We start from the raw sequence: 22669 nt of genomic DNA on the forward strand, positions 1-22669 counted from the left end.
AGCTGGCGTGCAGGGCGCTCGGACTGGCAGCGCTGTGTGGAGATGCTGGCAGAGAGAGATGTGGAGATTTGGGCTCGAGGGGTGGTTCACCTTTTGGGTTTGAGCACTGCAAGCTGGAGATGTGTGTTCTGGGTTTGATGGCACAGTGTCTACTTGTTCCTGGGGTCACTGTGCCAAGGATTCAGCTCGTTGGGCTCCATCACGGAACATGGTGCCCTGCTGGGCTGGGTTTGTGCTGAGGTGTCTGTGCTCTAGATCTGGCCAGATGAGCCACCTTGCTCCATGTCCCTGGGTGGAAGTGGTGTGTTCTCAGGTCTGGCTCACATGTGGATGCACATGAGCACTGCCCAGGGCACTTCAGGCCTTGCTCTGAGTCCCGAGGGAATCAGGTTGCCATGCCCTAGGCCATGTTGGGACCTGCTGCCTGTTTTTTCCTGAAGCCAGAGCAGGTCCTGCTGTATCTTGGAGGATATTTTTCCCCTCCTGTGATGCCAAAATCTCTCTGCTGACCCATTCCCCCTTTGGGGGGACCTCTGCTAGTGGACATTTGGTACCGGAACAAGACTGCAACCCATTGGTGCCCGGCAGGGAAACGTGGATCCTGTGGGTGGCTGGGAAGCCCCCAGGGCAAGATGAATGCATGGGCAGGACAGATGGCAATGGGATGTTTGGCCAAGGTCCCTCTGAGGGACATGTATATGTAATGGGGTGATCACAGCCTCCCCCACGCCCCAGAGAGGATTGGCTGGAAAAGCTGATGGAGGAGCAGGGTCTCTCCATCAGGAATGTGCCCTGCCTCAGGCCTGTTCCGACTTGGTGCTGTGAAGGGGATGAGATGGCCAAGCTAACATGAGGCTCCTGGGAATTTAGTCCTCAGGTCTTTCCCCCAACAACTGCTCTCTTTCTCCATGGGCCCTCTGGTGTTGCTGATGGTTTTTTCTAAGCCCTTTCTTTCTCTCTTTCTCTTTCTCCTTCTCTCTCTTTCCCACCCCCGCCCCCTCCTGCCCCCAATCCAGTTGAAATCAAGGTCATTAAAGACCTGCCATGGCCCCCGCCGGTGGGACAGCTGGACAGCGGTGAAAGCCCCCCGGATGGCGAGGCCGGTGCCCCCGTCCCTCCGCAGCACGGCCAGCACAGCTATGAAGACGCCAATGGTGGGTCTTGCGTGACAGGGGGGTGCCTGGGGGGGCTACGCCGGCACTTGCTGTGACCCTGCCTCGCTGCCACGCCTCAGGGCTTGCCCAGGGCACTGCCAGACACCCACCCTCCTCCTCTGCCCTCCCCCAGCCCCTCCTGGTCCCTTCAGTTGTCCTGTGCTGGACACCAGACATTTGTCCTCGCCTCTCCTGCACCTTCTCCAGCTTTACTGTGCCTCTTTGCTTGCAGCAGGAGATTATTTGGCGGCAGAGTTAGTACCGTCTCTTTTGTTCTCCCCTCTTTGCCTCCAAATTCCCAATGTTTGATGGCTGCCTTTATGGTTGTCTCGACAACTGTTCTGAGCATTTAGCTGATGTTTTCTTGCAACTCATAATGCCCAGGTCCCTTACAGGTGTGCTAGCAGCTAATTCAGGTCCCAGCGCACTGAAGTTGGGGCTGTTTTTTTCCCTCTTCATCATTTAGCGCTGCTCTGTTTCCTCTGCTGTTTTATTACCTTGCTGCTCAGTGGCAGGAGGTCCCTCTGGATTCTCCGCTCTCGCTTTTGCTATCCTGAGCAGCCAAATCTCCCAGGTACACTTTGTCATCTCAGGTTTGCCTTGTTGTGAAGGCTTTTTTGTGTGTGCCGAGCACAGAGCCCCTAGGCAAATCCCCCTTGGACTCTGCTGGCAGTCTCGCTTATGAAAGCCAAATATTGCTGCTTGTCTTTTAACCCTTTATTAATATTTTAAGGACCTCGCTCTTATGCTGTGGTAGATTAGGATTTTGCCAAGAGCATTAGGTGGGGGCAGTGTGCTGAAAGGCACGACGGGGTTGTTACGGGGGGGAGCTGGGACACGAGGCGTGCCGTTCCTCTGCAGCAGCAGCAGCGTGCCGTGCCTGCCCATGCGTCACTAACGCTGTCCTGGTGGGCACCGCGACGTGCCAGGTGCGGATGGCTGATTTCCTTATCTGCAGTTACCCAGGTCTCTGCAGAGCTTTGTAGAATAAAACCAGTGTGGCTTTTGCTGCCTCCCAGGTGGGTTTGAGCATGAGGCTGCAGGTGACAGCTGATTTTGCTGCTGATAGTAGGGACACTCCAGAGCGAAGTGACTGCTCTGCCAGGGCTGTGTTGGGTATTTCCCTAATCTGTAGGGATGCTGCAGGCTGAGATCAGTCCTGAACAAGAAAGGTCTTGGCAGGTGGGAACTTCCTGATTCTCTTCCTGCAATGAATGCAGGTGTCAAGAAAAATTAATCTCTTTGCTATGCAGCCTCTTCTCTTCCCCTGTCATTTATTATCCCCACAGTCGCTCTGATGTGCATCTTGCTCCTGATGAACACATCAGTTTGTCGTTTTTCCTGAGTTTAGCAACGCAGAGTCTCTTTTTTTTTCCCCCTGACTTGCCTTGCTTTGTTGTGTTAAGTTTATCTTGCCAGAGTTTTGTCTCATTTTCTACTTCCCCTGTCTGGGGGTGACTTGAACGTCTTGAAGGATGTCTTCTTCCTCCTAAGGGCTTGTTTTTAATATCCTGTTTAATCATGCACATGCTTCTGCCTCCCTCTGACAGGTGCAATGCATTTCTTCTGAGCCTGTAACGCAATGACTTTGTGCCGCCAGCAAACACTTGGGCTGTTTGATTGTCTGACTTTTTAACGATTGCCCCAATTTTTTAAGGTGATGAGTTGAAATTGAAGCCAGGGTGTGATGTACGAGGGTGAATGTGGCCTGTGAAAAGCCAGAGCACTGCAGAGGCAGTGCTTGTCAAGGCTTAATGCTGGACACCACCTCCTCCCTGAGCTGCTGCTCAGGGGGGTTTAAGCCGTGCTAAGCTGCAGAGGATTTTGACTGGGTTTGCTTTTGGCTGCCTTCCCCTCCTCGCAGAGCTGAGGGGTGGAGTCCTGCTCGCCTGCGTGGGGCCCAAACAGCCACCTTAGAAGATGCCCTGCTAGATGCCCTGCTAGAGAGGAAAACATCCCTCCTGAGGTATTTTTTGCCTCTCCCTCCAGCAGCCAGGAAGCATGGCGAGGAGGGAAGTTGTCCAGTCTGGGACATCCCAGTTGTCCTGGGAGCTGCAGCTCCTGGTCTCGGCCACCTGCAGTGTGACTGTGCTGCTACAGCATCAGCCCCCCGCAGTCCCACACCGAGGCAGCTCTGCCCGATCGATAAGTAATTTGTGCGAGGGGGCTGGTGGTGCCGGGGAGCAATAATGAACTCTCGTGAGGAGGGAGAAACAATATTGTTAATGCTGAAATCATCCTGTGTGGAAATAACAGGCAGCGGGCGGCTGGTCCCCAGGGCACGGCTCGGTCAGTCCCTTGTGCTTGCTGGCACTGGTGCGCAGGGGCCGTGGCTGGGCTGGTGCTAGGCAGATGGCTGCATCAGGGAGGTACCTGCAGTCAAAATATCCCCTTCCCACCTCAAGGAATTGTTTTCTCACCCCAGCTTTACTTGTGCCAGCAGAAACGTGTCCATCGGTTCCAAACCGTCTGCTCCCTTTAGCTCCATCTATCCCCTCCTCTTTTTTTTTTAATTTAATTTTTCCCCCCAAGATTGGGGAGCCTCTCCTTGCTGCATCTCACTTAATTCTGTGCCGCAGCTGCTGAATCTATGGTTGCATTAGCAAAACCTCCTGAGCTTTTGAAACCTCCCTGGAAATATTTTTCCATGGGCTCAGACCCTGGCCCCAGGCTTGGTGTGGTGGGCACCCAGCCTGGGCACTGCAGTGAGTAGCAGCCCAAGAGCTGCCCTTCCCTTGCTTAGAACAAGTGGATGGGGCAGCATGAGGGAATCCAGTGTGATGTAAAGTGTCTCTGGCTCTTCCCACAGGGGGAAAGCTGGGACCTGGCCTGTCTGCCTGTTCCTGCCCCAGCCGTGACATGGGTCTGTCTTGCAGGTCCCTCGGAGGGGCTGGGCTACGGCCGCACCTCGCCCTGCAGGGAGGAGAAGGCCAGGGCTGCCCTCAGACACGGCCCCAGCAGCCTCAAGAGCACGAAGACGCTGATGGCTGAGCCCGGCCCCTTTGTTGGGGAGAGGATTGACCCTGCCCTACCCCTGGAGAGCCAGTGGTGAGTCCTGCCTGCCCCATGTGGCTGCCTGACCCCTCCACCTGCCTCATGGATCCCTGTGGATCCATGAGGAGCCCCTGGGGAGACCTGCTTCTTCCTTTCGTCCCCGGCCCCACATTTCTGCCTGTTTGTCTCTGCCCCTTGTCCCCCAACCCCGGTGGTGCCCCCCCATCCCGCTCTGTCCCCGGGGTGCTGGCATTGCTGCTTTTCCAGGGCAGAGCCCTTCCTAGGGTGTCTGCTCTGTACCTGGCACAGCTGATCCCTCTCCCTGCTCCAGCTGGTACCACGGGGCCATCAGCCGGACGGACGCGGAGACGCTGCTGAGGCTGTGCAAGGAGGCCAGTTACCTGGTGCGCAACAGCGAGACCAGCAAGAACGACTTCTCCCTCTCCTTGAAGTGAGTGAGCAGGGGCTGGGGGGTCGTGGACCCACAGCAGGGGTGACCCAGTGCTGTGGGTGGGTGCCCCGAGTAAACTTGTGCCCATGCCGACTGAGTAACTCTCGACCACAAGTGGTCAGAAATGGGTGGAATATGAAGTCCACACTTTTCTGTGGTGTGGCACAGGCTTCTGTTTTGGTGTCTGGCAAAAGCATCTCTTGGGAAGGCCTGGAGATCTGGAGGCCCACTGCTCTTCCTTGGCAGTGCTAGTAATCCTTCAGATGGATCAAATGATCTGCCTCACTGCTCACTTGAATGTGTCTGGTTACCACTTTCAGCTCTGCCTTCTTGTTCCCCCTTTTTTTGTAGTTTAGTTTCATGGGAAAAGAGAGTTCGTGTGATCCTGCTGTAGATGGAAATGTGGGTACCCATCCCTGCCACCCCAGCCCACAGATTCATTGAAGCCATTGCTCAGCCTCATTGTAGAGAAGGGGGTTTTCCCTGCTCTGGTTTGCCAGCAGGGACACCTCATCCCTACAGCATGGCTTGGCTTCTGCTTGGGGTTTTTGGGGGTTCTTCACATCCTCCTCAAGTTTTCCAGATTCCCTGAATGCCAAAATTGCGTGAAGCATTGCTGCAGCTCCTCATCCAGCTCTTTCCTGGCTCCTGGGGCAGTGCAAACCCATGAAATCAAAGCTGTTACTGTCTGAAGATGATGATGGATGAGCAAATACCTTCTTGCCCTTCTGCTGGACAGCCATATTAGCTCTGTTCTGCCAGATGGGAAACAAGTATTTATGGAGCACTTCAGCCATCTCTGCCCAACAAGAGGCCTCGAATCCCTGTGCTTTTCTCAATATACTTTGAGTTTCCCCAGTGGTCTCTCCTACCTGCATTGTTCCCCAGGGGTTTTGGCCTCCCTGTTTATTTCCCACTGGCACAACTGTGAATTAGATTGCTCTGTCTCTCTCCATGTTTTTTTGTTTCACTCTTTTTGCTGCCTTTCACACCGAAACAGGGCAGAAGTTCCACTGAAAATATTCTTTCTTCCTTCTGCACTCGGAGCTTTCAGATTAGCCAACAACCCTTTCCAGAAAAGCTCCCTCCTTTCCTTTTTTTTATGTCAGAATTTTTACTGATGTTTTAATTTTGAGCCATTTTGGAGAACCAGCTTCTTTTGGTTGATGAGCTGTATTTGAGGCTGTGAGAGGTGTCACCATCACCTTGTGAGTGGCATTAGCCAGCATGTGTGTTGGAGAGCCTGGGAGGTGATATTCCATCACCAAAGGTGGCTTTCCATCACCTCTCCACAGGCCAGTCACCCATTTCTTGGTGGTTTTTCGCTTACTTCTTGCCACCCATCCTTAGCCTTGTGGCAAAATGCTCCTCTCAGGTGGCTAGCACTGGCTGTGCAGCAGTGTGCCACCTCCCCAGGGGACACTGCAGCCCATCCAGGAGCTACTTGGGCATTGCCTGTCCTTGCCCACAGCCTCGGGAGCAGAATTTTTACTCCACTGCCTTTCTCTGTAGAGTCTGTTCAAGGAAAATCCCCTGGGATGCTTTTTATATAGCTGTAAGCTGGCTGTCTGCAGCTCTATTTTTTTTTCAACTTTTCTTTTTTTTTCCTTGAGTAAGGAGGCACAGCTGAGGAGATGGTCTGAAAAGAGCTCCTGATGCTGACCTGAAGCTCTTTTGTGCTGATTTAAAGAAAAATATGCACAAGAGAGAGCAGCAGGAGCAGGTCAGGCAGCCAGAAGGACTTAACCCTGCTGTGACAGTCTTGGCTGGTTCAGGCTAGGCAGCCCCACGCTGCCTGTCAGGGACAGGGTTATGTCATTGCCTCAGATGCTTGGAGGATGATTCCCTCCTGGCTTGTGCCTCCATGAGAATGGCTGAGGCCACGCTGCAAAGGTGGGGTCCTTCCTCATGTCTCCAAGGTGCTCGGCAGGAGCAGCACTTGCCCCTTGCCCTGTCTGCTGGGGTTTGCAGTGTTCCCTCACGCTTCTCTCCAGGGGTGTGCTTTCCACATCCCTGAGCTCATGACAAAGACCTGTGGAGCGATTTGGGCAAAACACAACCGACATCACCTCTCTGTGGTCCGTGTGGCAGTGCTCTGGCTGGGGACACAGGATGTGGCCAGGCTATCACTTTTCCTTGGCCCCTGATGGGGGGCTGTGGCTGTCCCCTCTGCCATCCCCTGGGACAGCTGGCTCCTTGCTTCTGTCTCTAAATGGATGGCAAACCCATCCTGCTAATGCAGCCAGGCTGTCCATTACGGCCCCTCTCCAGTCGGGGGGATGGGGCCGGGCTGTGCAGTGCTGGAAGCAGCTCAGCATCGCTGATGAGGCCCTGTCTGCTTTTAAGTCATCAATATTTTGCTGTAATGTGCATTCCAGACGCTGCAGACAGGCTGTGGCTCTCCTCGGAGACGCAAATTAATAGCAACAGGGCCATTAGCCCATCACTTGGAATCAGCGTTCATGGCAGGATCTGCCTGCACAGCCTGGTGTGGCTCAGTGCCCGTGCTGTGCCGGGAAATGGCCTTGCTACGCTGAGCGGGTTTTATGGAGCCTGCAGCAGTGGTGTGGGGAGGGGGAGCAAGGAGAAAATCCTTCGGCTGCTGGCCGAAGGAGAAAATCCTGGTTTGCCACGGTGAGGCTGGAGATCTGTGAGCTGAAGGGGTCCTGTGTGAGCCAGGGCAGTTGCAAAAGGGACTTTTCCACATGTAAAGGGTGAAAGCTGCTACCTCTGTGTCAACCTGCAGTGAGAGCCGCTGTTGGTCCTGCCCAGGTGATGCCCTCAGTTACCTGCCCACACACACCTACCCCAGCCTTGGCACTGTCCTTGCCCTCACATGGATCCCCCACACCCCACTGCATGGGGACAGGAGCCAGCAGTGTCCCCCTCAGCTGCAGGGGCACGCTGCCTGTCTCAGGTAAGGGGGTCAGGAGCTGAGGGGAGGCTTGGGCCAGCTGTACCCCCTAACCCTACCTTGATCTGCCCTTGCAGGAGCAGCCAGGGTTTCATGCACATGAAACTGTCCCGGACCCAGGAGAACAAGTACGTGCTGGGTCAGCACAGCCCGCCCTTCGACAGCGTGCCGGAGATCATCCATCACTACGCCAGCCGCAAGCTGCCCATCAAGGGGGCCGAGCACATGTCCTTGCTTTACCCGGTGGCAATCCGTACCCTATAGTTCTCACCCCCCACGAGCCAGGCTCGAGGCCGGGTGTACCCAAAACCAGCCCATGCGCAGGGCCGAGCGCTGCCATGCCGAGGATGGGCTCCGGACCGTCAGCCCACGAGCAGCTCGCTGGGCACGGCCGGTGCCGTTGGGGGATTGCTGCAGCCGGACCCCTCGTCCTGCTCTCTCGGAGGGCTCCCGTGCACTGGTTTGCCCACTGGCATGGCACCGGAGGGACCCCCTGTGCGAGGAGCTGAGTGGGGCTCGCCGGCTGCCCGCTGCCGTCGCCTGCCTCCAGGCAGAGCTCAGGACACAAGGACTGGAGCTGGGGCCTGGGAGACGCTGGGGAGGGGGGCAGTGTGTGCGAATACGGGGATAAATAATCCAGTAGGAGGCCTGAGGTGCCTCTGTGAGGGTGCCTGGCACTGCCCATGAGAGACAAAAGGGCTGTGCCTGTGGGCGAGGAGGCTGGCGGAGGCAAGCGGGGCCTGCCCGGGGCTAGCGAGGCGCAGGGGGCCGGGCAGGCTGGCCCTCACCTGCACAGGTGCTCGGTACTCAATGCCATCCTTTGCCAAATGTAAATAGAGACCGGCCTGGGCTGCACATGCAGCACCACTGCCTAATAAAGCGGTGCATGGTCACCTCCTGCTCCACGGGGACTGTGCCCGCATCCCACCGCGAGTGGGGCAACTGTGTGGCAAAATGGCAGGGAGGGGCATTTTGTTACACAAAAGCTCTAAGTGAAGTGATTTTTTCCTGTGCTTTTGCATGCACTGAGACCCTCTGTGCCTAAGCAATCAGCTGACTCCTCCGAGACACAGGGGACAAGAGTGGTCACGTCCTTGCGATGTCTTTGAGACCATTCATGGGCAGTGATGAGCCAATTTTGGATATGCCTGTTACTCCCTGTAGAAGGGGGTGCTCTTCAGGATCTTTTGGCTCCTTGTTTTCCTTCACCTGTTGTAAGTCTGAGGCAAAATCCCTGAATTTCACAGATTTCCTGATCTCTTCCTCTGAGTATTTACTGACTCCAGTCCTGTTCTTTGTCTTCCTGACACCTTGTCTTTGGGCCAGCTTGCTCCTCTTTTTTTTGGCTGAAGCTCTATCTGGTGTTCTTTACTGTTTCATGCATACCTTGCCTTTTAAACTTGTTCCTGGTGTTGCTCCTGTACCCACAAATATACATTTCCTCCATCCTTGCTTCAGCCTAAGCTTTATCCCACTGCTACTCCCCAGCAGCACATTCCCTTTCCTCTCTGCTCCCTGGATGGGGATGGCAGCAGCAAATTTGCTGCTGGACCAGCAAAACCTTTTCTGTGAGCAGAGCAAAGTGCTCAGGCATTGGTGGGGTGAGTTAGCAGTGGCTTGATGAAGGCTTTGTGAAAAAGCATCATCCTCCCCTCTGCCTGCTGCCAGGAAGAAGCTGTCCCTGCTGGTTGCTGGAGGGGGACAGAGGTGATGGATGGAAGGTCCCACAGGGACCTTGTGTGAGTGGGCGCTGCAGCCGCAGCAGGAATTCCGCTTGACAGTCCAGGGCTCTGGGATATTCCAGGCTCGATTTGTAGCTGGAGGATGGCTGTCCTGGCTTGTCCTTCACAGTGTGGAGCTGCTGTGGGGACCATCGGGCATGGCCAGTGTGGTCTGTGAGTGCACCCCGCGGTTGAGAGCCTGCAGAGCTGTGGTGGCTTGTTCCAGGATGCCTCAGCCTCTACCACTCCTTAAAAGGCAGCGGATCGAGCTGGTTGGGCGCCCGGTGTCTCCTTACAGCCCACTTGGCTGCTGGCAGCCCTGGCTGCCTCTCTCCATCATCCCAGTGAGGCATTTTGTCCAGCAGGGACAGAGGTGACTCCAGCAGGAGGTTTTTTTCTCCCAGAGCCTGCAGGAAGGGCTGGAGATGCAGAAATCTTCAGAGATGCTCTTGGATGCCCTTGCTGCACTTAAAAGGTTTTGAGTGTCCTTTAGCAGCCCCGCTGTGACGTGATGGCTCCAGCGAGGAGCTCATCCCAGAGGATCCTCTGCCTTCTCTGTGGCTGGGTAAGCAGAGGCTTCTCATGTCAGTGCAGCTGGGCAGTGCAGGCACAGGAGAGCCTCTCCATGGAGAGGGGGGCTTTTTCCTCGAGGAGCTGTGGCAGGGAGCAAACTGCCTGGCAGCCAGTGCTGGCTCTATTAGCGTGCTCACAGCCTTACAGTACAATCCTGCCCCAGCAGCCTGGCTCCATTCCAGGAGTATCGGTGCCAGGCACAGGAATGAGAGGAGTGAGACTGTGTGCATTGCAGCAGCTCCCCAGAGCAGTCATGGACCCCAGAACTGCTCTGCAAGCTGGGCTGTGTGTCCAAGTGCTTCAGCAAAGCAGCTCTTGATCTTCACTGTGGGAATTGCATCCCTCCTCAGCCCTCTCTTCTCCAGGCTAAAGAAGTGAAACTCCTGAAGCATTTCCTTGTACAATATGTTCTCTGGCCTTGACCATCCTCACCAGGACACTCTCCATGTACTCTGTCCAAAACTGGACAGAGTATCCAGGTGTGGCCTCACCAATGCCAAATAAAGGTAAATAACCCCTTCCTTTGTCCTGGCCACCAAAAATAGATGACTCCAAGTCTGGGTGGTGCATTGCACCCTTGATGATGGGAGCTGAACAGCAGCTCCCCAGAAAATTTGAATTTAATCTCTCTTATAAGGGTATTTTAGTGCTGCCTTTACCGTCCTGTGACCGAAGTGAGTGTTGTGTGGGAGCGAGGTGGGTGAGGGCAGCCATCCAACAGGGCTAGAGAGGTGACAGGGATCCCCATTCATGAGGATGCTAATCTCCAGCAGGGACAAGGGCCTGAGCAATCTGATGTGGCTTTGAGGTTAACCCTGTTGGGAACGTGAATATTGACCAAAGGCCTTTGTTTGTAGCAATTCCCAATCCCCTTGTCCCAGCAATGCCCCGTGTCCTCCCAGCTGCCTCTGTTCTCTGTCCCTCCTCCCCGCAAGTGAAACAGCCCTGTCATTCATTGCCTGATCTCTAGTCTCTCGCTAAGCTCTCCATAATCAGCAAGCTGGTTTAACATACTACAGGCCCCTGTAATGAAGGAACGAAGTTTGTTTTCTAATTGGATTAGCACTGCTGGGAACATGCAGTGTCAGGGCTGAGCTGGCTCCTGCTGCTCTGACTGGGTGTGGGCCAGCTTGGAGCTGTGCTTCCCCTTGGACTTCCCTGACCAAAATCATGCTGAGAGGTCTGTATCCTATGAAGACAGGTTGAAAGAGTTGAGGCTGTTCAGCCTGGAGAGGAGAAGGCTCCATAGAGACCTTAGAGCCTCTTCCAGTGCCTACGGGGTCTCCCAAGAGAGCTGGAGAGCGACTTTGGACAAGGGCCTGGAGGGACAGGACAAGTGGGAGTGGCTTCCCACTGTTGGAGGGCAGGGTTAAATGGGATATTGGGAAGTAATTGTAGGCTGTGAGAGTGGTGAGGCCCTGGCCCAGGTTGGCCAGAGCAGCTGTGGCTGCGCATCCCTAGAAGTGTTCAAGGCCAGGTTGGACGGGGCTTGGAGCAATCTGGGATAGTGGAAGGTGTCCCTGCCTATGGCAGGGGGGTGGAATGAGATGAGCTTTAAGGTCCCTTCTAACCCAAACTGTTCTGTGCTTCTGTGAAAACATACAGTCGTGCAGGATGGAGGCAACCAAGAAGGATAAAGGACTGATTGAGGGCAGAATTGGAGCTTGCCCTGCTGAGAACCTGGGCTGTGTTTGCTGAACTCTGTCCCTAATGTCTCCCATCTGCTGGAAATAAAGTGCTCTGGTTAGTGTCAAGCCTGAAATCACCCGTCCCAGTACAAGCCATCAATGCTGCTGAGCACCTCAGAGGCTGGAGAGAATCACCAGCAACTCATCTTTGTGGGACTGGGTTAAACTTTCAGATGTGTTTAGGGTGTGCTCTGTCATCCACACCCCATTCCTGCCCCTCTGGCCTGGAGAAGTTCCCTGAAGCCCAAGCCTAGTAATTATTTCGAAACCCCAGCCCTAGCAGGGATGCTTAAGTTTCTTGAGTATCCCTGAGAACACAGTGCCCTGTGTTCTGCCTCCAACCACAGCAATCTGCAGGAGGGTCAAATAACCCAAGAGCTCAGCTGCTGGAGTTTAGAACAGGGGAGAGAAATTTGTTCCTGATCCCTGCAGGCTGCAGTGGAATGTGCAGGGAAGCACATACATAGCACAGACAGTTCACATGGCACACACATGGCCCAACTGAATATGTCCTTTCAAATCTCCTAAAGACCAACAAGTTTGACCCAAGGGGTAAGTTTCAGCTCCTGACTTGGAAACCACCCTTGCTCAGTCCCTTCAGTACCATTCCCAGCATCCTCTCAAACCACTTACTTGCTCCAGGTGTCCTGTTTGAAAATTGTCCCAAGACATCTGTGCTTGGATGCCTCCATCTAATTTTCAGTCTGCGCTAGTGAGCAGTTCTCTCTTTTTCCTTGCAAAGTTTTGGAGGCTGTCTCCAAAGCAGCATGCTCAGGCACATAAGACAAGGGGTAATGGTTTTAAGCTGAAGGAACATCAATTTTAGATTAGATATAAGAAGTATTTTACAATGAGGGTGGTGAAACCCTGACACAGGTTGCTCAGAGAGGTGGTAGAGGCAGCATTTGTGGACTCATTCAAATATGAAAGTCTAGATATGTTTGAATCCCTCTTTTCCATTTTCTGGTTGTGAGAGGCACATTTGCTGCATTTGCTTGCAAGTTGAGCCCTATCCACGTTATCCTAAAGCTGGCCCTTCCTTCATGGGGAAAGGACATTGCTCCTTTTCTCCCTGATCTCATACAGCCCCTCCTGCATTCCCAGTGTGTCCTCAGCCAGTGACTGTGCTCAGGCATTCTCTGCCTTTCCCATCTTGCTCAGCTGGATGACCCACACGTTGTAAATCTTCCTCTTAATTCCCACCATAAACACATGCATGCTGAATTTTTCTCCATTCAATGGCAAGCTCCAGCCTGTGCCTCTGTGGGACCAAGGGGCTCGCTGCTCACGTCCTGTCTCCCTGTTCCAAATGCCTTCTGCACATCCACAGCACACTGTGATTTACTGCCCGTGCATTGCAGCCTCTGCACAGGCCCAGCAGGCCCTGATTTACTGCTCACACCCAGGGCTTCCTCTGCACAGCCACAGCACGTCTGGCTTTAGTGTGCTGTCTCTGACTGTGCACAGCGTGTCCTGATTCACAGGCAAGGCTCCTTCATCTCTTTGCCTCCACGAGAGCAACATCTGAGCAACCCCCAACTCTAGCTGCTAATTCATGGTAAAGATTGCAGGCTCTGTGCTGCACCTAATTCCCTTTTCCTTCTGCACATGCAGGATGTCAGAACCTCCCCTGCCCCCATTTGCTCAGTTCTTCTCATAACTGTGTCCTGCAAGGGCTGAGGTGCAGCCTGGCATCACCATCCCGCCCTGTCCTGGCTCATCCTGCTCTGGAAACTGTGGACTGAGCAGTGACTGGGTGTTAAAAGTCCTGCCAGAGGTAATGGAGGGTGTCTCTGGCAGGCAGCAAGACCCAGTGTCCTGCCCAATATCATTTAGGCCAGAGTCCCAGGTGCCACCAAACTGCAGCTCCAGTAAGTGACGTATTTTCAGGGGATGTTTATGGGTTCCAAAGGACTTCCTCTATTGACCTGTTGGATTGGGAGAGCAAAAGGGGGAAACTGGGAGATCAGAGCCCCCAGAAATGCTTCAGAAGGAACCATGAAGTTCAGAGGAGAAGGTTGTCAAAGTTGCAGTCTGTGCCCATCCAGGCTTACACCAAGAAATGTGGGGAAGGTGTGACCCACAGGCATGGCTACAGAGGCCTGTGAAGGAGGCACAGGAGGGGCAGGGTCTTCCATCCCTTGCCCTGGAAAGTTCTCCAGCCCTGTTTGTGATGCTGGTGACCACAGCATGCAGGGAGAGCTGCCAGCTGGAACAGGCTGGGGCTGGGAAGGAGGGAGGTACAAGTTGAAACTTCTGTTTGTTGTAGGGAAGATGGTTCCTGGGTTTTTTCTTTTTTTTCCAGAAAAGGGCTGAGCTAAAAAGCACCTTGTCCTCTTCTGCTGTGACTTGTAGCTGAGCTCTCAGGTGCCACAGGCTGGGGGAAGTGGTCCAGGTGGGACCAGGGAGGTTTGGAGACCACATCACCCACAAGATGAGGGCTCTTGCCCTTGACTTCCAGCCTGTCCCAAAGGAATAGGTACATTATACACCAAAGCTGGCAAGAGAGCAAGCACTGAGATGTTCCTCAGTCCCCTCTGCATCACAGACCCTACACTGCCCCGCTCGGCCGAGGGTCCCCCTGGAAGTCTAAAATTCGGGACAACCTCAAGCTCTGTGTCTCCGCCACTGTCAGCCCCTCAGACAGCCGGGTAATTCGTGCTGGCCGCTGGAAACGCCACCATCTCTGTCCCTGCTGGGCTGGTCCCACTCGGGGCCATAATCAGCAGGATCCTTCTTCATCATCATCCACCTCATTCCCGTCTCGGCAGCTGCAGTAAATCTGCCTGTCAGCGGGGCCTGTCGGGACACACGGTCTGGTCACCTGTGGCAGGGGATGATTTTGACACACTTGCTCGGAGTGTGGAGTGGGAGCATCTCTCTCCTGGTGTAGGGGTGGGCCGGGGTCTCTCCTGGCGGTACCGGGGGGACACAGCGATCCCCCTGCTCTGCTCTCCCTCCGACAGCGCAGCTGGCCTGGGTGTGCTGGGACGGGAGGAGCGGGGACAGCCCATCTCTCCTTCCCTGATGGCAACAGCTCATTTCCATTTAGATAGAGGAATTTCAATCTCAGTTTGCCGGCTTCTCGTCTCGCTGCGACTCAAGACCCAAATTTTCAATTTTCTTCCCCACGCCACGCCAGATGCTCTCGGGGCTTGGGGGCGGTTGGGAGCGAAAACGCGGGGCATGATCCATTTGTGGCTCCGCGGGTCCCGCGGCTCCTCCGCACCCTGACCCGCGGCACCGCCCGGAGCGCTCCCGGCGCCCCTCGCTGGCCCCGCCCTGGAGCACAGGAGACATCGGCGGGGACAGACAGACACCGGGGGGGGCAAACAGACAGCGGCGGGGACAGACAGACACCAGCAGGGACAGACAGCGGCGGGGACAGACAGACACCAGCAGGGACAGACAGCGGCGGGGACAGACAGACACCAGCAGGGACAGACGGACGCCGGCGGGGCCGGAGTGGAGGCGCTGCCCTGTTGCGGGGCCTGGAGCGCGGCTGCCGCCTGCCGGCAGCGCCGGGAACAGCAGGGCCGTGAGAGGGCGGGGCCATGAGGGGGCGGGGCCATTCAACGAGGGGCGTGGTCTGGCCGTGAGGGGGCCCGAGCTGGCGGGGGGCGCGGCGTTCAGTGAGGGGGCGTGTCCGCGCCGTGAGGGGCGGGCCCTGGGGGGCGGGTCCGTGCAGTGGGCGGTGCGTCTGTGCCGTGAGGGGCGTGTCTGTGCCGTGAGGGGGCATGTCGGTGCAGTGAGAGGCGTGTCCATGCCATGAGGGGCGTGTCCGTGCCATGGGGGCGTGTCCGTGCCGGGGGGCGTGTCCGTGCCATGGGGGCGTGTCCGTGCCGGGGGGCGTGTCCGTGCCATGGGGGCGTGTCCGTGCCATGGGGGCGTGTCCGTGCCATGAGGGGCGTGCCTCTGTCACACCGGAGGTGGCGGTGACGGTCATGGCGGCCGTGTCGGTATCGGAGGCGCGGCTGCGGCGCAAGCAGCTCCTCAGCGCGGAGGAGGCGGAGCTGTTCGAGCTGGCGCAGGCGGCGGGCAGCGGCCTGGACCCGGAGGTGTTCCGGTGAGCGAGGGGGGGGCAGGCGGCGCGGCCCCGCGGGAGCCGCCGCGCTCCCCGCCTGACGGGTGTCCCCCCTTCAGGGTGCTGCTGGACCTGCTGCGCATGAACGTGGCGCCGCTCGCCGTGTTCCAGGTGCTGAAGTCGATGTGCGCCGGGCAGCGGCTGCCGCCGGGGCCCGAGGGCGGCCCCGCCGCCACAGCGCCGCTCCCCGCGGACACCCGAGGTACGCGCCGGGCCGGGCCGGGCCGGGGCGGGCGGGCGGTGGCACCGGGCGCGGAGTCCCCTGGGGACCCTCCCGGGCACCCCCCCGGGCCCGGCCGGGCCCCGCCGCCCCCCGGCCCCGCGCTGCGCCCGCCGCGGCCCCGCGGGCTCCCCCCGCCCCGCGCCCGCCTCGCCGCGGGGAGGGGCCCGCGGGCCGGTCCGGGGGGCGGCTCGGCCGGGCCCCGCGGGGCACGCTCCGTGTGAGAGCGGACCCGGCCCGGGGCGCCCGCTCCGTGAGCCTCGGCCCGGCCGAACCGCCCCCCTTTTGTCCTCATTCTTATTATTTTTGGGAGGCTGGGGGGAGGTCGCTGCAGCACTCGGGGTTTTGTAGCTTCCTGGCTCTGCTCGCCAACAGAGAGAACCCCTTAATCCACACTGTTACAGAGTGCTGCTTTGCTAGTATATAACTCGAAGAAAAAGGGTAAAGTTTCTGGTCCATGAGGAATCCCTGGAAAAGGAGGGATGCGTCCTTTGCTCTGTCCCCTCCTAACACTCATCCAGTGGTTTCCCTCCTCTACAGATGGTATTTTGGTGGGAAGATGAAGTGGGAGGCTGTGGGGAATTGTCAGATAAAATAGGAACTACTTTTGACTGTGTTTGTCTTTCCTTACTGCTCTGATTTCTGTGGACAGCAGTAACCATAGCCCTGAACTTGTGCCATATATATATAAATTTTTTTTTATTCCAAACCAGCTCAAATAAAACTTGTATTTACTCCCTCAAGTGACTGTTGGCTGGTAGCTCACCACATCTGTGGATTCTGTCCAAAATGTTTAAAAAGAGGTAACTAAAGTAAGTCTGCTGTCACTAAGCCTGAATTCACAGTGAAAAGGCTCATTTTTCTTGTGTTTAAAAATGTATCAGAAATGGGCAATGATCCCATCAAGGACCTAGAAGATGATGAGGTCAAGTCTAATTGTATTATGTCCCATTTTCCCATCCTCTCTCTGTTTCAGGGTGAAAACTCTGTTGTGCCTCCTGGGTTTGTGTTGACCCACTCTGAATTTTGGGTCAAAACTTTAAAGAGTAATGGTCAGCAGGGACTGTGTTGGGAACTCAGAGAATAGGACAAGAAAGAAAAGCTTGGTGGGCACAGATGGGGAGAGTGATGTTTCCCTGTTGTGATAATGTGGTACCACTTAGTCTGGTCTCACTCCTGAGGCTGCCTTGGTGGTTGGGTGTATTTATTCTCTTAGCTGTGCTTGCCAAGCCCTGTAGAAAGTGAAGTTGTGAAGCTGGATTTGTTTGATAAGCAGTCAGTTTTGGGATAAAGGGATTATGCCTCAATCTGGCATCTTCACAACAGAGCCTACTGCTCCAGTGTGGATTCCCACATGGTAAGTGGGTGGGAATCCCCTCCTTGAGCAGCTGAGGGTGGCTGCACAGAGACTTGGGAAGTCTGCAGAAGCCCAAGTGGAAGTTGCAGTGTGTGGATAATGTGTCCAGGACTCCATGGACTTCACCATGAACAGGTTTCCCTTTCAGAGGAGATGCTCTTGGTGAAGAATTCCCTGCAGGGAAGGTGGTTATGGTGACAAGAACAGCCTCACATGTGACTGAGAAGTAACTCTAAATATGCACAGGGCCAGGGGAGGACACCTATCTGGTTACTTTTTTCTGAGCAAAATGGGGAAGGTACAGCACTTGTTTTTTTTTTAAATAAGAAGTAACGTGCTATTCCAGTACTGTGTTGAGAGGACACATCCCAAAAGAGCACAGATTTTAAACAAAAGATGCTGTTAAATTTTGCTCTCTCTTCTCCACTGTCGGTGGTCCAGCTGTTACAGGCTGCTCAAACTGTGAAGGCACACTGGTAAGGTTTTTGTCCCTGTCTGTCTATAATGTGGAGCATCTCCTGTTCTCTCGTGTGTGCTGTTTGGGTGGTACTTTCTGGACAAATTAGGCTTTTTTTCCAGCATTGAGCCACTGCTATGAGCTAATTTTAGCCAGTAGTAGGCTGGCACAGGTTTGTAACAGTCAGATGGCCACTTGTTTGTTAATCAGCATTAAATTTCTCAAGAGGAAAAGCCAAAAGCCCTAAGGTAGAGTTGATATGCCCTTAACCATTCCCTCCTACCACCTGGATGTGCTACAGGCACCTTAGGGAGGCTGAATTTGCAGGAATTAGTATCTGTCTTGGGAGCTTAATTTGGTTGTGTCTGTAGCAATCTAGGATGCTCATTCTGCATTGTTTGCCAAGCATCTCCTGGTCTGAATCAGATTGCAGTCCTAGTGTATCCAGCTAGTATTCCTTTAAAATTGACATTTCTTCCCAGTATCTGATCTAAATATACTGTCCCTCAATTCCATAAAGAACCACTCCTCATTCACTGAGCTTTCTAGTTCTGGGCACAGTCTAAGTCCATCCTTCAGGAGCTAGGTAAGTGTTAATAGGGTATCTGGGGGTGTCCTCTGTGCTGGATCTGTTCTGCAGGAGCAGAACAGTTTGCCTTGCCTCCTTTCCCTTTGGGAGCTGTTGCAGGGAAGGGGAACAAAGCTCTGTCTGCTGTTGGCTTTGCCATCTCCTGTTGGAAGGTGCTGCTTCCATGTAAGAAGAGGATGGTGCAGCTTCCACACAGGACCAGGCATCTGGAGGTGAGAGATGCCTCTTCTGCGTTGGTGGGACTTGTGTCTGTGGTTACAGCCAGAGAGAGCTCTGTGCTCTGGAACAGCACCTGTCCTACCCTTGCTGAGCTGCTTCATGCCCTTCAGCTCTGCCCCTCTGCTCTGTCTCTGCTTCTTCCCCTGTCAGAAGGCAGACAATGGGCTGCAGTTATCCAGGTCCATGCATTTGTAACTACTTTCTTCCTGTGTAAGTACTTAGATACAGTCAAGGGTCTCAGAATTGTAAGTGTTGCTGTTTGATTATTTCCTAAATATCCCTCGTCTACTACACAGCTTGTTGCTGACTTTGTCCTTCCTGAGTGTTCTTCTTGCAATCCTTGTGTTTTTTATCCTTCCCTGTTCATCCCTTTTTCTCACTTCTTTCACTTTGTGCTGTCTGTCTTTAGCTGTGATGAGCCTTTTGGGATGGTGACCTTTGCTATGTGGGCCCACAGTGGCTGCCAGTGCCCTTGGGTGGTGCTGGCTGGCCATGCCAGCTGCTCTGCATTCCTCTTACACTCAACTTTGAGTTATCTCAGGGACTTGGTGTGGGATTTGTAGTGTAGACTCCTGTATTAAGGAGATAAGGATAATGCTGACAAGGATAATGCTCTGTAGATCTCTGATACAGCGGAGGGAATCCCCTTGGAGCTGCTAAGGATTTTCCTTAAATTTATTTAATCTGGGTTTTATAAATCACCCAGTGAATTTTCCTGTTGGCTGTACTGGCTGTTATGCTTTAATTGCAGATTAAATATATCCATGGGATCTGAGTGATAGAGAAGTGTTCTCAGCCGTGCCATGCACCTGGAAATGTCCTCGAGCACTTGGTGGTCTGTATGTCTTCCCTGAAAAAAATTCTCTAGAATGATCCATCAGTGACTTGTAGCACTAATCAAAGGACTAACGGAGTCCTGATCATGGTTCTTACTTAGTTGCTTCACTCATACTCAGGTTTTTTCCAGTACTCTGACAAGACCACTCCAATGAGTGGATTTCCTGCATTTCCTAAGGAGCATTTAGGTTGCTTTCTGGATCTTATCCTGCAACTCTCACTCGCTCCAGCTTTTCCTCCCATAAACAGTAGAGTTTAAGCCTTTTGAATTAGAGGCCTTTATTCTTGTTTTGTGAAATGATGGACATGGTAAATACACAGGTCAAGTTTTATGCTCAGGGCATTCTTGATGTGGAGTTGTTGCTGTCCCTCTCCCTTCCCCCAGGCTCACATTCCGAAATGCACTTTTTGAAATAATGCTTCTGTATTGTAGGCATTTCGTTAGTCCATCAGCAACTGAATACCTTCAATTTATAGACCTTTGTCATCTTGTGGTACAGAAATTATCATATGATGTCAGTTATTTTAGAACTGATGAAAAAAATTCTCAGCTGTACTGTGCTTTCTTGGGTGGTTGAAATTCCCTTGGTTAAAAGTTCCTGCACCTTTCTTCTCCCAGGGGGTTTATGATAAATTTTGATACTCTCAAAACACAGGTGGATGGGTAGCGAAATAGTCTTTTCTACTTCAGCAGAAACAGCACACAAACAGCTTTTATTTCTTCCTCCTTATCCTAGGAACAACTTACAAAAAATCTAGGCTGGAATCAAAACCTGATGAGGCTCCAATAGAATAGATGACCATGTAGGTCTCTCTGCTGTCACACTTCCCCCGTGGAAGGTTTGCTGGTTTACCTGATGCTCTGAGTTTTGCTCCTTGCTGGGCATTGAGTTAGGTTTTTCAGAATGTCTTTTCAGGCTGCTTTTAAAGGTTGGGGTTTTTTTTTCTTTTTCTTTTTTATGCTCAGTGAGGCGAGAACTGACAGAAAGGAAACAGATTTAGAAGAATACAGTAAATGCCAGACTTGTCATGTGTGGCTTTGTGGCAAAGTAATGAGATATGAGTTTGATTGATAACTCATTGAGTGACAACTCATTCTTCCCCCCTCACCCTATCAAAGAAACACTCAAAAAATCTTATAAATATAGACTCAATAGAGTTCTCTGAAAAAAAATGAGGGCCCATCTTCTCTTTCTGTAATCTACGTGCAGGAGAAGGGAAGGAAATGAGATATCCCAAGTGTGATGGTGAAAACTACTAAAATAAGGAGCAACCAGGGACTTGTGAGGATTTGTAGGGAAAAGGCCAGTGCATTTTATAATGATCAGTGATGGGAGAGGAGCTCCTGTGGCTCTGCTGAGCAGCCTGGAAGGGAGCCCTCCCTCAAGAGAGCAGGAGAGGTGAATGATTTGGGGTGATGTTTTGGCTCTGGAGAGAGTTCAGGGTGTGTATTAGCTGTTGAGGATGTGGCAGCAGTTTTGAGGACCTGAGAATCTCCCAGGTTGTGTTGCAGAAGAGAAGGACGTGCAGGGTTTGTGTAGGGATGTGAGCAGGAATCTGGGGGCAAACCTACCAGTTTGGCAATGGATTGAGTGTAGTGAGCCATGGTCACATACTGGGAGTGCTTGTGGAGTGAAGTCTGGCTGTGCCTGGGATTGTTCCATGGGCGGGAGGTGTTGAGGTTTGAAGTGAGTCCTGTCCCTGTCCTCATTTCCAGTGACTGGCCAGAAGGTGTTTGTGTGGTCCTCCAGGTAACACCTCGTGCTTGCACAGGGTTTTTTTTTTTCTATTCCCACCTAAAACTGAGTCTTTCTTAGTCTGGAAAAGCCAGCTGGTTTTCTATGGCTGCTGTAAGACTTAATGCAAGACAGAAACAGGAGCAAAATTTTGGTGAATTTAAAAGTACTCTCATGGTGGTGGCTCTAGGCCACAGTCAGTGCCAATATATCAATATGCACTGCAGGAGATATCTTGAGAGTGCTGCACCCCTGGTATCGCTGACTGGGCTACAAGTAAAGGTACCAATAAGACATTTATTTATTTATTTACCACTGAGAGGAAGATTTGTAGTCCCTGTTACTGCTCAGAGGCAGGAAAGGATCCCTTGAGGAAAGCAGGTAGGTTGAGTAGAGAGGAGACTGAAAGAGTGGAGCTTTAGATTTCTACTTCTCAAATCATATTTGGGGTTGGGGTTCCTTTCCTAAAGCTGACTGATCTTCTCTTACCTCCTGCTTGACACAAGGCAGTACTTTTTTCTCCCTCTGGTACTTAAGACTGCTTGTGTGCACATACTATTCTTCCAGACTGTGTCTGGCTCTTGAGAAGATAAACACAGAGCTGCTGTTTCTGGAGTCACTGTTGGGGAGGCAGGTGTTTGATTAGGCTCTCTTGTCTCTTGCATCCATAGCTGTCTGGGCTGCAGTTGTTCTGTGAAGCCAGACACATTCAAGATAAGGACCTCTTGTGTCCCCAAGGAAAATACCGGTGGAACCCTTTTGTTCCTCTGTAGTGCTTGAATTAGTTTGTGGTTGTTGAGCTGCTTTTGTCCTTCCTGTAACTGAATCTGTTATCTCTGATAGTGTAACTGAGGGAAGCACAAACCATTCCTGTCCTTGCACACTTCAGGAGCTGGTTCACAAGTCAACACAGGGTACTTCCAAAAATATACTGAGTTTTTATGCTGTTTAACTGGTTTGTTTCCCTGTGATCTCAAGGCTAAGGGGATGGAGGGCACGTACTTTTGAATGCAGCTTCTCTTCAATCAAGTGACTCTTTCTGCCCAGGTAGTTTCAGCTGGGTCAGAACATCCAGGGCTTGACTCCAGTAGTGTTCTAATGGTACCCCTGTGTGTGTGTGCACATGGCTGGAGTTGTCATACATGGGTGAGGGTTGAGGCCCTGCCCTCTCACCAGACAGATGCATGTGACAAAGGGGAGGGCAATCACCTGAAGAGCTGTCCTGGATTGCTAAAAGCATCATGGTGAATAATGCTTTTTATTCCTGCCACTTTTTCTCTCAAATACTCTCAGATCACCTATTGCCTTTGGCAATGTGTTTGTTTTCATGGTCAACCCTTGCACTAGTGAAGCTGCTTAAAAATGCCTGAGCTACAAGGCAGCTGGCAAGGCTGGTTGGCTGGCTTGGGATGGTGACTGCTGGCACGTCACTACTGTGCTTTACCTTAAGAGAGTTTTTTAAGAGCACCTGACTTGGCTGGGATAAGTGAATGGATTTTTTTTTTTTGCCACCCAGATTTTACAGACACGTAGTGGCCACACACTCTTATTTGGAAGTTCATAGATTGTCTTTCTGGTACAGCAGGGTGTTAACTGATGGTATTGATGTGAGTCCTGTTCCCAGACAGCTGCTCCAAGGAGACAGGATGGTTTGGTAAGTAACTGTGTGTGCTGT

General features: G+C 53.2%; 1 protein-coding gene across 4 annotated transcripts in view; it reads left to right on the forward strand.

Annotated features, from left to right (window-relative positions):
- LOC135420817 (SH2 domain-containing adapter protein F-like) overlaps window positions 1-22669 on the forward strand; it is a 33464-nt gene that overhangs the window by 9479 nt on the left and 1316 nt on the right. The window contains exons 4-7 of one of the 4 annotated variants that reach the window (XM_064668694.1): window positions 1017-1154; window positions 4031-4202; window positions 4480-4599; window positions 7591-11569. In XM_064668694.1, coding sequence (XP_064524764.1) covers window positions 1017-1154; window positions 4031-4202; window positions 4480-4599; window positions 7591-7777 — 617 coding nt within the window. In that variant the 3' untranslated portion in view covers window positions 7778-11569. Of the gene's footprint in view, window positions 1-1016; window positions 1155-4030; window positions 4203-4479; window positions 4600-7590; window positions 11570-22669 lie in introns of those variants that run through there. The other 3 variants (XM_064668695.1, XM_064668696.1, XM_064668697.1) reach the window with 3 other exon arrangements.

The sequence above is a fragment of the Pseudopipra pipra genome, chromosome 12, assembly GCF_036250125.1.
Source record: "Pseudopipra pipra isolate bDixPip1 chromosome 12, bDixPip1.hap1, whole genome shotgun sequence".
Taxonomy (NCBI): domain Eukaryota; kingdom Metazoa; phylum Chordata; class Aves; order Passeriformes; family Pipridae; genus Pseudopipra; species Pseudopipra pipra.